Source organism: Cyanistes caeruleus, chromosome Z (assembly GCF_971803275.1).
Source record: "Cyanistes caeruleus chromosome Z, bCyaCae1.hap1.1, whole genome shotgun sequence".
Classification (NCBI taxonomy): Eukaryota; Metazoa; Chordata; class Aves; order Passeriformes; family Paridae; genus Cyanistes; species Cyanistes caeruleus.
The window spans coordinates 19513476-19529887 of record NC_141732.1 but is presented as its reverse complement, the minus strand read 5'-3'; the positions used below and the strand labels follow the sequence as shown (position 1 = coordinate 19529887).

General features: G+C 36.9%; 2 protein-coding genes across 5 annotated transcripts in view; one reads left to right on the top strand and one right to left on the bottom strand.

Annotated features, from left to right (window-relative positions):
• Window positions 1–7053, top strand: part of PCSK5 (proprotein convertase subtilisin/kexin type 5) — a 230250-nt gene extending 223197 nt beyond the window's left edge. For both annotated transcript variants that reach the window (XM_086868934.1, XM_086868935.1), the window contains exons 33-37: window positions 317–494; window positions 1415–1632; window positions 3612–3727; window positions 5041–5227; window positions 5765–7053. In XM_086868934.1, the coding sequence (XP_086725060.1) occupies window positions 317–494; window positions 1415–1632; window positions 3612–3727; window positions 5041–5227; window positions 5765–6168 (1103 nt within the window). In that variant the 3' untranslated portion in view covers window positions 6169–7053. The remainder of the gene's footprint in view (window positions 1–316; window positions 495–1414; window positions 1633–3611; window positions 3728–5040; window positions 5228–5764) is intronic.
• ARSK (arylsulfatase family member K) overlaps window positions 1–16412 on the bottom strand; it is a 32374-nt gene that overhangs the window by 6114 nt on the left and 9848 nt on the right. For 2 of the 3 annotated variants that reach the window (XR_015280893.1, XM_086868938.1), the window contains exons 5-8: window positions 15729–15900; window positions 13646–13870; window positions 9848–10072; window positions 9505–9765 (exon numbers count right to left, since the gene is read on the bottom strand). Coding sequence is in view for 2 of the 3 variants with exons in the window: in XM_086868938.1 (XP_086725064.1) it covers window positions 9505–9765; window positions 9848–10072; window positions 13646–13870; window positions 15729–15900 (883 nt within the window). In the remaining variant the exon portion in view is untranslated. Of the gene's footprint in view, window positions 1–8001; window positions 8849–9504; window positions 9766–9847; window positions 10073–13645; window positions 13871–15728; window positions 15901–16412 lie in introns of those variants that run through there. The other variant, XM_023944685.2, reaches the window with a different exon arrangement.

The window sequence follows — 16412 nt, the reverse complement described above, 5'->3', positions numbered from 1 at the left end:
TTGCTTTGCTACTTTTGATTATTCTAAGGAAATCACATCTGCTGTTCATTATTATGCTACTTTATTTTTCAGAAAGATAAAAACTTGCCAGTCCTGAAGAACTTGCTAATATGCATAAAACACAGAAAGGAGGATTAATGAAATGACAAGAATAAAAAAAATAATTACTGTACCCCAATACTGGATTTTCTTGTTCTGATACATTATCTATCAACACCTCCTGCTGATACAGTTTGCTCTAGTACAGCTGCATGAGATGTTTTATAGTAGCAAATACTGAAATATGATGTGTTACTTTGCATTGTTGTCTCTGCAGACAGAACCTGTGTTGAAACATGCCCAGATGGATATTATGCTGACAGCACGGAGAGGCAATGTTTTGCATGCCACAGCACCTGTGACACTTGCACTGGAAAACACAGCTCACAGTGCCTTTCCTGTAAATTGGGTTGGTACAGACAGGGAAAAGGATGTGTAACCCAATGTCCAGCAGGGTAAGGCCCAAGACCTTTTGCTAAGATCTGCATCACAGAGAGAGCTTTGAGAAATTAGATTACTGCAGCATTCCACATCAGTGTGAAATAGAACTGAGCTTTGGTTTCAGGAGAAAATTTCTTGTATTTTCACAATACATTAGGGATGGAAAACCTCCCTCCACAGTAGAAAACTCCAAAATTGGTGCCCAGATGGGAAATGCTTAGATGTGGATATGCTCACACTCAGCTGATGCTCTTGGCTATCTCTACACATAACAATATAAACCAGTATACTAAGTTATATGTCAGTCAGCCTGAGCACAGGCAGAAGAGCCTCCAACCATCACTGTGGCCTCCACTTAACATGAAGTTAAGTGAAGTTTGGATAAGGTTATATATATTTTTTTTGCATTGACTTAATGCTTATAGTGGGTGATAACAAAAACAACCATTAAAACAAGTTTGAACTGAGCACTCATAATTCTAGAGAGAAACTCTAATCCATTTAAGTTCAAAATGTGAATTCAGTGTGCTTTTGGGAAATTCAAATTTAGAAAGTGAACCTATGATTTCTCTTTCAGATCCATCTAATTTAAAACTAGAGTTCAATGGATCACACTGGCTGCCCAACCCATTAAACTGGAAAACTCTAATGACCATATCTCAGCAAATCCACACAAACCGTCCCTACTTCAATACTTTATATCTCAATTCAACTCATATTTAAGAAATTTTTGCTGAGTTATGCTTTGTAGCTGAATTCCAATGGCCAAAGGGAATGAAATTAATTCTATTTTCACTGAGCTTACCTGTGTTCATTTTAGTATAATTTTTATAAATAGAGGTAATCATGGTAAAAAGCTAGGCATTCAACAAATGTTTGTTTTCCTGTCACTGCTGGCCTTTATACAAAGCTATGCCTATCTGACCTATTTCAGGTATTTCGCACAAAATTCCACTGGATCATGCGAGAGATGCCACAAGAGCTGTAAGGAGTGTATAGGGCCTCGACCCACAGACTGTCTTTCCTGTAACACGTATTTCTACCTGTTGCATTCCACAAATGAATGTGTTAGCTCTTGTCCTCAGTACTACTATGAAAACAAGGACAACAACGTCTGTGAGAGATGCCACTCTTCCTGTTTAACTTGTGAAGGTAAAAGTGTATGTTCTGCTTTGACCAAAAAAAGGGGTCATCAAAACACCTGGAATCTTGGCTCCAAGATCTGGGAACACTTCACAAAGATACTAACCACATACAGTGCTACCAACCTGGCTACCACTTCAGCCACAGTGGGTGATGCTGACCTCTCCTAGGAGCTGCTGAGCTTTTCCTGGCTCTTGTTGACTTGTTGCACTCACTACTCCATTGATTTATTTCTACTGCATTGATAATTGAGGCAAAAGCAAGTATATTAATTCCTGTCAAGCTTTATCCAGAACTGATTCCAGCACAGAGCACAAAGAGAAAGACACCCACTTAATAGGGAGGGCTAGGGCTGAATAACATGTTGCGAAGTCATTGAATGGAAAAAAATGGACAACAGTAATGAATTTTCCATCAGCCAGACCTCATAAAAATGCACATCTTAAAAAAATGGGCTCACTTGATTACAGAGATGGAGTCCATTTTTCACATTAATATTAAGAATTACTGAAAAATACCTCACTCTTTGAGCTGTTCTACTGTCTGCTATTCTGTGAAAGGCAAGGAACTTAATTCCAACTACAACACATCTTTACAGTCTACAATGGTAAGAGTAACGACCTATAAAGTGTATCTTTAGGTTGAAAGGTGAACAGAAATCAAAAGCACAGTGATGTTGCTTTTAATATAGTTATGTATTTCTCAATGTTAACTTTCAGAGACTGTCTATTTTGCTCTGTGAGACGCTGTTTTTGGTTTCTCAATTTTCCTAATTAAACAACTTCTGAAAAAACTTATGGACCCATTTGGTGTCCTTTTTTACCTGAACAACATGAGATTATAGCTAATGGGTTCCATGCTGCAGCTTAGAAGACTACATCACATTGTAACACACAAACCATTTTTGGATAGTGGATATACTGGATAGTACAGATGGCTAATTGTAACATAATAATATATGTGAAAATTACACTTAGAATGAAGCCACATTCAAGAGTTCTTACAACATAATTGTATAACAACATTATAAAAGTAGCAGAAATATTTTTGTTTGGATTCATGATAAAAAAAATTAAAGGCATTTTAATTTACAGACCACCTCCTCTGTTTTTTACATTATTTGGCATAAATACTATCAGATAGAATTTTTATCATCATTACCAAGAGAGAATTATAATACACAAGCCAGTCTGAAATGCATCTGTATTAATGATATATCAGCAAAGAGCATGGTGTCTTTTTGTCAAGAGCAGTAAGGAAAACCATGCATTTCACAGTAATACAGGAAATCCTCTGTATTATAGGTTACTAATTTCAGTGGTTTAACTTCTGCTAATGTCAGTTCCTTGCATTTTCATTTTCTTCCTTTCAGACAATGGCAGAAAATGTCTAGGTGCAAGGAAATGGATGGGTGCATCTTGACACTTAAGATAAACCCATCACCTCAGTGTTTCACAGAAATACTGCATGCAGCTTCTGTCTTTAAAAAAAAGTTTCTGGCACACAAGGTGCTTATGGTGCTCTGGCTGTACCTATGAATAATGTTTTTTTTCTCATGCACTTAAACAATTTATTTCTGTATTCAAACATAAACATATCTTAATTAATGGTTGTTTGAAAATAGTTAACAGGGTAAGTAAGTATGGATTTTGTGAAGGATAGCATTTGGTGAAGGTTCTCCACAATTTTACTCCAGTGTTCTGACCCAATTTATTTTCCTGAATGTCAGAGACCCTCTGTACAACTGATTCTGAAATCATCTTTTCATGATTATCAAAACACACAATAAATAAATTTTGTTTGCACATAAAGTCCCAGGACTAGGTGCAAGATTTTCTAACACCAACCTCTTTGTGTGGAATGCCTCACTAATGATTTTTGCCACTGACAAAAATCCTTTTGCTTCATAGCAGTGGTCAGTATAATTGTTAAAGGATGTTAGCTGACATTTTCTTGTTGTAATATTATTGTTTTGTTTGCCTGTGTAGGGAAGGGAGCATTCAGCTGCACATCTTGTGTATGGAGCTACAGTTTATTAAATGGAATGTGCAACTCAGACTGTTTTGTAGGTGAATACAAAGTCCAGGAGACACCAGGACAAAAGGTACCTATTTGAAGTCCTTTTGTACACAATATAAACAACACATTGCTCTTCTCTGAGTTTTTAACAGTGCCTATCTTTAAATATGCTTACTTTTTTCCTCTTTTGGCAGGGGAAGCCTTTTTTCTCTTTCTGGGTTTACCTTATGGTCAACAAAGATATCACAACTATATGAACAAATCAGTTCCATTAATGATAGTGTTTATTTCTTTCAGTATAATTGAGATTTCTCCTTGGATTTCTGATGCCTTTTCTGTAAGAAATCCTTCTGCATTTTTGATTGACAGCTCTGTTGGCAGAAAGCTCTAGTAGGACAGGCTGAAATTAACAGAGCTGTATATTTAGTTGAGCAGGGCCACAATTAGGTTTGGGTCTGTGCCATAAGTCTGGGTGCTCCACCTTTCAGTTTTCCACACCAATTGCCTTCTAAAGATGTTTATTCAAGAACATATCAGCAAGGCATACCTGGGATGCTACAAACCCTGGAGTCTCTGTCCTGGAATATTTTCTTGACAGTCCCACTTCATAGCACTGAATCTGAAAAAATGGCCTTACTTAAGGCTGGGGACCACACAGGTCTGCAGGTCTTTGCAAAAGCTTTGACTCTTAAGAACTTATGAACAGCTATGATCCTGCAATCTTGCACAGGTTTTTCCATCCAGGATAAACAGTCTTGCAATCCTAACCACAAGTTTGGTGAAAGTTTATTGGAGTTTCCAGATCTTCACAGTGAACATGTCCCATGGCCAGGAACTGTGAAGACTGGAAACACTGAAGCAAGTGACTTCAGAGTATTCTGCAAGGCAGGTGCGATCACAGTGACTGCTGATAGTCTCTGTACACAAAGGTTCCCAGAAGCCTGGATTTTAGGAAGAGTATTTGAATCTAAACTGTTTCTGTAGAAAAAAAAAAGTGACACAATCTAAGAGAAATCTGTTTTGCTAAAAAATTCCCAACCACCTTTATTCCTTGCTTTTGCTTCCTCTCTGGGTAGAGAGTAAATTCATACTTCATTTCATACTGCTTCTTCCATGGTCAGTTATTTTCCTGGCTCAAAAAGCTTAAAAGCATGAGTAAATTTGCACATCCTGCCTAGCTAGGTGAGATCTCCAAGGTCTTACAACACTTTACATCCTACAAGCAGATCACTGAGAAATCAGAAAATAGGAAATTTTGAATTTGCTGTTGTATTTTCATATTGACACTCTTGGTGCCCAGAGATGACAACCACAGTGGTGACTGACAGGACAGAACTGCCAGGTCAGGTCCAAAACACACAAAATTAGAGGTGCATTGCTTGTGTTCTGTGTTTGAAGGAGAACAAACCCAAGTGTGAGAGATGCGACAGCTCGTGCACTGAGTGTAAGGGACCTGGTCCTCTCAACTGCACAGTCTGCCCAGCCAGCATGCAGCTCTTCCTGGAGGAAAGCCGCTGCCTGCCCTGCTGCAGTGACACTGACCCAGCAGAAACCCCAGAGTGTTGTGACTGCAGTGAAACACAAGGTAGGACCATGCTGAAGAGCAGGAATAGTGCTAAGTGGTTTATGGTTGATTATGCTGACATTATGCTGCCTGAAAACTGGACTAGAGTGAAAATGTGCTATTGGTAAACAGTGTGTTTCTACTGCTTCATCAAAAATAGGGAAGGTTTTACTCAAATAATAACCATTATGTCTGGTGCTGGAGATGGCAACTTCTCGCACCCAAAGCTACCATGTTAAATGGCCTGGCATTTCATAAACTGACTGGTTGATCAACTAGCTTACTTCATTGCATTCATGCACCTGATAGTTTTTCTGCTTCTTGCTCATTATTTTGAATCAAATAATGAAGAATAGTTATCCCAACAACCTTATTGACATCCTTACTACATAAGAACAACAAAACCACCATTGTGGTACCAGTAAAACTAGGTATTTTGTTGACTGCTATTACTGAACTGGACACACTGTACCAGACTTTTAAAACACTCACACACAAATACAAGCTCATTTCATCCTTTTTTTTTTTTATTATTTTTGTTTTTAATTGCTGTTGTAGATGACTGTGTATTACAGAAAACTCTACGCCCCGAGCAAAAAAGCAAAACTACTTTCTTTGTTATCACTTGCATTTTGCTTTTGCTTGTCATCGGAGCCACTGTACTCATCTGGAGAAAGGCAAAAACGAAAACCCAGCCTGTCAGTAAAGGACGGTACGAGAAGCTGACAAATCACTCCAAAACCTTTCCTTCCTCTGCAAGCAACTACGACAAGAATCCCAGCTACCAGGAGGATCAAGTGATTGAATACAGAGATCGAGATTATGAAGATGATGATGACGAAGATGACATTGTATACATGGGCAAGGATGGCACAATTTATCACAAATTTAAATACGGACTTCTGGAGGATGATGAGGAAGATGAGCTAGAATATGATGATGAAAGTTACTCATTTAGATAATTTTTACTAATTAGCCCTACTCTACTGCTTCTCCTATGAAAGTATAGCTATTTAGTTAATGTGTTTAGTTACTTGATAGCAACCTGACCTCCACAAGTTTTGCTATTATTTATTGTAAAAGAAGAATAATTTCTAGAAACTTATTTTCTAAATAAATATTTTCTAGGCTTTTAAGTAGCACTTCAGATATAATCTGGTTAAGAGACCAAATTTCTATGCATTTGTGTGGAGAATAATCCTTTCCCAATACGTATTTGTGTAACTAACACAAACTTTTCTTCAAACCATTTTGGAGAACCCTGCCAACCACTACTAGTAATGTGATAAGCAAGATGGTTGTATCTAATTGATTAATGCCACGGGAGAGGGTGCCAGTAGTTCGCTAATTTGTGATTAGAGTTACACAGCAATTCATAGCAGAATAGGCAACTTGGAGGAATTTATTTAGATTTTCTTCATAATCACCTGGCATTCCCTGAAACAAACACATTCAACTTCATAATCATTACAGCATAATTTCCTGTGAATTCCTGTATCTATGACATGATATTTTAGGACTTAGGATTGTGACTACTTCTCATAACTGTATTATATTCACAGTTTATATGAAATAGAACAAAAATATTTTATATATCAGCCTCTGATTAATCTTTATGCAGTGTTTGTCAAAAATTCTTGCGTTTTACAGATTAATTTCTCAGTTTACAATGAAGGGCAATACTGTCTATAAGCATGTCACATAGACACCCATCCTGCATCATCAGCAGGTGGTGTTTATATTGTAAATGGCTCAGGATGCTCAGACAATGGCAAAGGGGATATTTGCACTTTTCTGGTAATTTTTATTACTATTACAGAAATAAAAATTTATAATTCTAAAGAAAAGCATGGCCATTTTTTGTGAAGAATGAATTCTTTATCCATCTTAGATATGTTGTTATTCACTACATTTCATTAAATCTCAGAGTTTCTCTATGTTTCCAGTAAGGATCTGCTCTATACACAATAAGGTTGTATATATAAATTCAGTATTTACAGGGAATTGTGTATAGATACCAGCTTTTCATGGTTCAGTGCCTCAGAGGAATTTTCTGTATTACATATGCCTAAAGACCTCAGGATAATTCCACGGTTAAGATTAAAGATGTTTTATGGAGAGGCCTATTGCTTCCAATTTAATTTTAACCTTCTAGTCATTGCACCTTCAGTATGAGAGAGGAATTAAAACTAATGTGACTTCACAAAAGCTGAAACAAGTACCTAAGTATATCAAAAGCTGTAAAGCAACATTTGACAGCAAGGTACTTCAGAAAGATACATGTTATCTTTCACTTCTCATTCAGAAACTATTCCTCAAGAGTAACAGATATTAAAACTTTTCTAAATACCACACTAGCAAGTGCCACCTTCTGCTTTAATAATTTCTCTTTCATCTTTCTACTTTGTGTTTTCGGAGGACACATATTTCATATTACAATCAGACAGCAAGCCATGTGACCCAGCAAAAGAATTATTTTATGTGGTCTCCTGAACAACAACAAGCTCTGCCCTGTGAGCTGGCACATTCCTGGGGTTTTCTGGGTTTTCAATAAGCCTGTTCCCATGCACTGGGCTTCTCTGGACAGTCTGTGGCAGAAGATGTGGTTGCCAGTTTTCTTCCCTATTTGTTTTTCCATTTCAGAGAGTATCACAAATGGCACTTTTGTAACCCTAACATTAATGAGTCATAAGAGCTTATCTCTTCAAAGAAAGCACTGTTCACAGAATTGACAAAATACAGTTTTCCCTATATTTTAAACATTCAGTCATTAAAAAGCACACACACAAAACACATCCAGTTCACCATCATTTTATTTTACTCCATTTTACTCCATTTTGCACAATGCATTCTGTCCAGACCTCTAGACAGTGAGGAAATTTCTTCATTTTTTCTCTTGAACAAACTTTAATATGCATATAAATACCTCCTCTAATTATGCAGCCCATTTATTTTAAGTAATTTCAACCATACCTGAACTCATTTTAATAAGTATTATAATGATATGTGCTACAGGGTTTCAAGATTGAACTCTGCACGGTAAGTTGCTTATGAAATGAGTGTGTAGCCATCAGAAATTTTGTGTTTATTTTTACTGGCTTACTGCTACTACTGAGCATTTAATAACAGATTACAGAAAACATTTTATGTATGAAGTATAACATCATTGTGAACTGGTACTACAGCAGCAATGATGGTGACCAAGAATTAGCAAACCTAAGCACTGCTGTAATTACATGTTCCCTTACGTGGAAGAGTTGTTACCTAAATATTAACCTTCTTCCAAAACTACTTTTTTTGTCAGGTGACTGGAAAAATGGGAAATAGTATTTTCCTGTTAACTTCCTGCAAGCTTCAATTGTGTCGCTTCTGTGTACATTTTAGTTTTCAGTTCTCCACTCACTGATGTGCATTTACTTACAGAATCAAACTGCATTCAAGCAATTTTTAATTTATGTTATGCAAATCACACTATCATTTTTCAGAGAACTGCTCTACTCATAGGTTTGGCAAGAGGGGTTTTGTTTGTTTGTGGTGTTGTTGCTTTTGCAGTGGGATTTTTTTGTTGCTTTTTTTTTCCAATTTATGATGATGACCAGAGATCAGATTCTTCTTCACTTGTACACATGTTCAATTAGGAGCCTGTGAATATTATGGAATTTTAAACAGCAGGGTAAGTACCAGATCCAGAAGCAAGAGATTAGCAGGCAGACCTTGAAAACATGGGGAGTCAATCACAAGTAACACAGGAATGCTGATACAGTTAAGTACTTGTATAAACCACATGTAAGTTCAGACCTGTACTGGTTACCAACTTCTTGATTATACTTCAACTGCTATAAATTCTTTATCATGGATGAATGTGTATTCAATATGGACTTATATTACACACAGCAAATTTCTGTAACTGTAACTGGTACTTTACTTCACTAAATTTTATAATCTTTGCTTTTCCCTATAAATGGAAATTCCTATTGAGTTTGAATGCTCAATACTCTGTACTTTTGCAATCCACTAAATATTCCTTACATGCAATTATTATTTGCATACTACCCTTTCAGTATACACTTACTTAAACTTACAGAACAATAACATCTAAAACTCTAATTTTGTTTTGCTGACTAGTTATATAAAATGCTCTTGGCTTTCTGATACAAAGCAGTAATAGTTCAGGTATCTTTGCTTTCAATAGGTTATATAAGAAAATAATTCTAACACTTGAAATACAGCATAATATTAAAAATGCATATTTTTATATCCTCATTCATATGAAATCCAGGTTGTCTGTATCTACTTACCCAGCCACTTGTCAATTGCATTCTCATACTTTTTCCGATCCTTTAGCCAGTCTTGATGCCACCTAAGGTTTGCAATAACACTTGAGTAATTGTGACCCAAACTTTGCTTCCAACTGATGAACTGTTGTTTGTTATACTCCTGAACAGCAGAAGAAACTTTAGGATAGTTAACTACAGAGCGAAGTATTTTGTCCAAGGAATGTACAGTTACTGGGAATTTTAAGGCAACATTTGTAAGCTCATCTGGATCAGCAGTCAGGTCTGTAACAACAAAAAAGTCAGTTAAGATTCAATTTGCAATAAAGTAAATTAATGAGTCAGTCAAGACATAGAAGTAGCATACCAAAGAGTTGGGGCGATACTGAAGAGCCATCCGAGTATGTGATGTATTTCCACTTGCCAGTTCTCAGCATATACACAGAGGAATTCACATTGCACCCATGAAATTCACTCAGCACCCATGAGGGCCGAGCTCTGCTGGCTGATGCTTCGCTCTCAGCATTTTCACATAGCAGCGGTGTAAGAGAATATCCACTTAGGTTCTGTGGGACAGTAATTCTTGCTATATCTAAGAAAAGATACACAAAACCAAAATGCTACTGCTGTTTTCACAATTAAAAAAGCCTAACACAATGCTACGAGGAATGTTGATAATAAAACATGATCCCCTAATTATTATCCCAAAATGTGCAATAAAAAATACCTTAAGGAAATTCCTAAGGCAAGCTGCCCACCATCTTGATCAAATGTATCATCTATGTATAACTCAACCTTTAACAGAAGTTTGTGAAAATGATCACCATAGTCTCCTTTGATGGATGGTGCTGTTTTACTCCTTAATCATGGTTGCAAACATTTCTCTTTTGCTCTGACTACATCAGGAAGGAGAAAAAGAGTAACACAGAAAGGACCCTAAAAGCTCCAGTGCTGGGGAAAAGGAAACAGGGAAACCTTATGAATACGACTGTTTAGCAAAAGATCCTGAAAATATGAAACCTAGGATTGAAATAGAATGGAGAACTAGCTTTCAGCTATAGGATACTGACTGTTAGTTACTATATAACCAAAGAACAATAGCCTAGCCAGCTGAAGGAGAATCCCTGTTGATTGAACAATGCCCTTCTGCTGAGAGTGAATCCAAAGGTCAAGCAGCAAGAGAAGAATTTGAAAGGTAGCTTTTAGAGTTTAAAATGCAACACTGTATGGTAATGTAGTAGTTCTTATAGGCTATGTGTAAATTCTATAGAATGTGTGTCATGTAGTGGTTGGTTACTGGGAATTAGAATATTCACTATAGAAAAAGACAAAGTACTGTAACAAGAACTTCAGTCTCTTAACTCATGCTCTCTTAACTCTGATTCCCTTCTCCCTACTCTCTCTCTTAAGCTCTCTCCCCTCTTTACTTGCCTTTACTTTTACCCTCTCTTACTTTTACCCTCTCTTACTTTTACCTCCTCTTACCTGCTCCTACTGTCTTAATTTCTTTACTTCTTTTCCCCTCTCTTACTCTTACTCTCTCCTACCTTCTTCCCTCATGCTCCCTGATTCCTCTCTCTCTTCCTCTCTGACCACATTTACGCTGTGGCTGGCAGTGTAAACGATCCCTTCCTCCCTATATCTAAATAATAAACTGCTTATACCTGAACAGCCTGATCCTGGAGAAGTCTCTCACTGCGAACATGTCTTTGTACATGTTTCCAACATGTTGTAACCATTTATTTCTTGAACAATAATGGTGCTAAGCTCATCTGGAGCATTCTTCATTAGTGAATAATGAAATGCTTTATAAAGGTATCCATTATTATCACCTGTAACTGGTGATAATTGGCCTGGCACTTGAGGAGCAAGGCACCTTGCCTCTTTGGCAGGACTGGAGATAAAGGCGGTATTTGAGGTGGTATCAATATAGTGCTCATGTATGGAAAACACTGAATGACTCCATAGCGTACCAGATGGCCAATAGAAGATGCTGTAATATCCATAAGCTCCTCATCATCAACTTATCCCACAAGTTTCTCTAGCTCCCAAAGATCAGGTTAAAAGGCTGCAAAAATTTTTCAGAAGCGTGCTGAAATATACAGCTGAGAATCCCAAGCATGTCCTAAAAACCATGTATGACAGTACTGCTATTTTTAATCACCCCACTGAACATTGTCTATAGTAATTCAAAATTCAAAACTTTCCATTTCACAGAGCACTGTGGTAGTATTTATCTGTTCTGTGTTGGGTAGTGATACTCTGTGCATATAAATTGCTCATAGGTGACTCTTTCCTTCAGCAGCACACATCTTTCTTTTTGTCCTCTGTCTAGCTAGCATCTAAGTAATAGGAAGACTCATAATACGTAAACCCAGCAAGTAGCTCCTGGGCATGCAGGGGCAAAAAAAATTGAGCAAATACATACTACATTCCAACAAATGAAAAAGGGATATGGGCTCTTCTGTCATTTTAAACCAGTAATGCTATTACTTGCAGTAACTGGATTCTCTATGTGCAAAGAACAGTCCTGCCACCTTCAGGAATTCCTGCTTTTCCAATGGAGAGCCAAAGGTACTTCCATACAGACAAACAAAGCTAGTGCTGCCTGGAGTTCATGCTACATCCTGTTACAAAATGTAAGAGCAGTTGCACTTCCGACTTTACATTTATATCACACAGATTCTGCTGGAATCAAAATATTTGCACTTATTGTCAAAGCCAGTGCAGGCAGCAGTCTTGAGCAAAGCATTTGGATGGCATCTTAAGACAGATTATTCCCCTGAGACAACACAAAGCAAAGCAATTAAATTTGTCAGAAAAATAGACTTGAAATCTGTTTCCTCATTAGTCAGCAGCAGCATGCAGACTGAGAACACAATACATGATAGAGATGGCTCTTCAAGTTTTCATTTTCATCATACATGTCTTTTTGACGTTTAGAGTACAGAAAAGGGGAACTGCCACAACAGAAGGAATGGATTATGCTCAGTAAGTTCTGGGGAAAAATAGGCCAAATGAAAAACCCCACAAGAGGAAAAGACAGAAAGATGTTAAACCATCTGACCAATTATGTCACTTGGACGAAAGGGAGAGAGAAAGAAAAGATTTTAAATCTTTATATAGGCTACTATAACTTGTATAAGACTTATATCTAGTACAGATATATATACATAACAATTTGATGTCAAAATTTGGAAGAGAAAGCCATTCAGATTTTATATCATATTTTTAACTGGATAACTGGTTCAAAAGTTTTGAGAAGATATAAATAGATAAATAACTTCTGTTCGGTTGTTAGAAAATCAACTTCAGACAATACAGAAGTGGATTTTTCACTGACATTTACAACTAGTAACTGAAGTACAGTTTTATTCGCTCATGTTCTCCAGACAATTGCATTGTACATGTGACACCTCTTAGAGAGCAAGCCTTCCAGACTGGTTTGAAAAGAATATTTTTTTCTGATTGGAAGCCTAAAAGATAAAGCCTCAAAAGATAAATTTACCTGATATTTAATATCAATCATAATAGTCTGTTGCACGATTTAGCACAAATATCTGTTCAAAAATTCCATCTTAAAAGTGATTTCCATCTAAGTAATTTTAGTTCTTTGATTCACTATCCAACACTGAGTATTTTTATATCTCATAATGATGGATATCCATTATCACATCTTTTTACTCTTGCTCAGATCATTTGTACATTTCCTATACAAAGTTTTCATCACACTTCTTCCACATGACCCTTCATAAAACACTTTAAACTTTCCTAAGTTAACGAACTTGTCCTCTTTCAGGTTTAATCCCATCTCTGGATGCACTTAAACTTTAATTTCTATAGTAAACTGTTGGGCATGAAGGTTAGCAAGGATTACTCACATCAAAAATGTGTTTTATTCCCTTTTGTTAGCAACAAATAATCCTATATATAATCAGTCAGTGTAATTACGTGGATGGCAGTAACAGTAATAACAAAGATTATAGGTTTATTTTTTCATCCATTTTTTTACTTTTTCTGTTAAGTCCATATATATAGCCCACAGATAAATTATGTCCTGTTGTCTTACTATATTGCCTCCAAGTGGAGACATCATTCTGACTATGATACAAATGCAGAATAATATGCAGGCAAAAAAACCGTCACCTGAAGTTACTTAACTTACCAAGCATAGTAGGATATATATCCACAAGAGATACTACATTTGGTATTTGCTGCTGTTCTCTTACACCTGGCCCCATAACTAAAAGAGGAACATGGGAACTTCCCTCATACATGCTCATTTTATAGAATTGACGGTGTTCCATAGCAAGTTCTCCATGATCTGCAGTGAATATAATGATTGTTTTTCCAAGAAGCCCAGTATCTCGCAGAGCTGAAATAATCTCACCTGCAACAACAAAAAGATACTGAAAAAGATACATTAAAAATATTTTTTCCAAGGTCTGTACATGCAAAGCAGCATGCAAATTTCAAGGAGCTCTCCTAGTCAGCAGAGGAAACTCTGCTCTTGTTGCACATAAATTTGTGCAATGAAGGTACAACATGCACTCCTTTTTTTTATGTAAGTTTCTGCAGCAAAGACAGGGCCAAAATCAATGAAGACAATAGTTAGGCAAAGCACTTAGATATTTTAAATATTAAAACTTTAGGATGATTCATGCCTAAACATTCTAGTTAAAAGATGTTATAAAATTACAACTCCAGTGCAGTTACTTCACAATCCTTTCATTTCCTAAAGCTGTTTCCATTGATCTCTTTTCATTCTTAAAATGAGGAAGAGCAATTCTATGTCTTTTAATTCATTTTCCAGTCTAATATGCTGTCCTGGTTTAGGACATATGCCTAAAAGATTAGTGTATTTGATCATGAATTTCCTATTAGTATTTAAACAAATTCTTGCTAATTCATGGTCACTTTTCAAATCAAAAAGTACAATACTGTAAATTAAGACCAACTTCCATTGAAAATTTTGTATCTGCATAACTTCCTGCAAACTCTGAAGAATTCTGAATGTAGAATTAATTATTTCTTCATAACTTTTAATAATATGCTTTTAAGGGACACTTCAAGTGTAACCTTATTGTTTACTCTATGTGTAACAACTGTTATCCAGTTTACAAATTTGAAATCAGTCCCTAAGGAAAACTACTCATGCCCTAAGATTTATCTTCTCTTACAGCTCAGCTTTTACAGTCTGTCCCCTTCACAAAAAATGTTTCCATTACTTCAGCTAGCACTTAATGAAAGAGACTTAGTTCCTCTTGTACATGGGTGTCCTGGGTACAGAGGAAAAGAGGGGTGGAGTTTCCACAATTGTTTAATAACATACCACCTATGTCATGGAGAGAGCATGGTTTTCAGCAGGAAAAGCCAAGGTGTATTGAAGTTGATTCAGTCTTACCTCAGTGGTGGAAAGGTGTGAACTATTCCCTTAACTGTTGCTGAAGTCATGAGCAGGAAGATGAGACAAGCTGCTGCCACCACCACTGCTGCTACTGCTTCTGCTGCTGGTGCCACTATCAGGGCTAGCACTTTCAGAAGCAGGACTCTTTATTTGGATTAATTAGCTCTCCAGGCTTTGTTTTATCCCTGTTTTCCTTTGTTTCCAGGTTAGGGGAATGACAATAAACTGCAGAAACTTTTTTGCCTCATTTGCTTTTCTTCCCTTGAGCTGCATGCTCCAGTATGGAGGGGATGGAGATGACAGGTGCCATCTTGCCTTTGTCTGGGAAAACTGCACTGGGTACTCTCTCTTGGGAGAGAGTTGCTTTTTTGTTGGTGAACATCCTTTTGGGTAGGGCACTCTCCCTTTGTGTCCTTTTTTATCAATATTGTGTTTATTGCGAGATTTTCAGTATAACTGTTGCTCCTACTTGTGGTCTCCCCTAGTATTTCCTGTGCTGTCAAAAGGGGATGGGGAGAAGGGGCAGCTTGCGTGAGGTAATTTTCCCACTGGATTTTAAACCAGTGCAATGGGCCATGCAATATTTTGCTGCAGTCACTGGTCTTCTACAGAGCCTCTGATGCTGTCTGTGATTACTTTCCAGAGTGCTCTCAATTCACCTAAAAGGGTATCCTGTCATTTATCATACAGACGGAATGAGCAACTTCAAACAACTTACTCCCAGATGTGAATTGTGGTGGATTTTTTTCTATCTTTTTCCCGCAACAATCAGTCCTATCAGCACTTTTTTTAAAAAAAAATTAGAACTAGAAAACCCACTGTGTAACAAAATATTACCTACCCAGCATGGCATCTGTCTCTGCACACATAGCATAGTAAAATGCTCTAATATTTCTCACTTCTTCTGTTGTAAACTCTCCTGTGCAGTTCTTGGTGTATGATGAGTAATAGTCTACTGGATGCATCTCTGAAAGAGAAGACCACTTGGGTATTTTAATAGCTTCATAATTTACCTAAAAAATAAGAGGAAATCAACATTACTTTAGCAACTGAATTAAACAAGTTTTTGAACAGATTTAATTTAAAAAACTATAAAGCATAAATTCACAGTTCTGCAATTGCGGCCCAGGAAACACTAGCTGCTAAGTTGTTACACTGTGCAGCTACGTCCTCCATGCTTCCCCACAGCTTCCACAGGTAAATTGTTTTTTTCAAAAACCTATGAAAATCAACTAGAAGCTAAGGTTAGGAGCCACAAATATGTGATTCAACAACTGCTGTGTATTTTTAAGAGATATCACAGAACACTCCTCTAGAGTAGGTACACAATACTGGCATAGAGTCTTCATAACTGTAGAATAACTATGAACTCACAGATCTAAAAGACTGGATGTTATGCGGGTCTAGAGAACGACATGGAAAATCAAGTTGTCTGGGAAAGCCTCCAGGACAAGACGACAAGTCTTGGCATCTTGATAAAAAGAATTGACTACATTAATCCAATTTTCTAATATTTTTTACATGT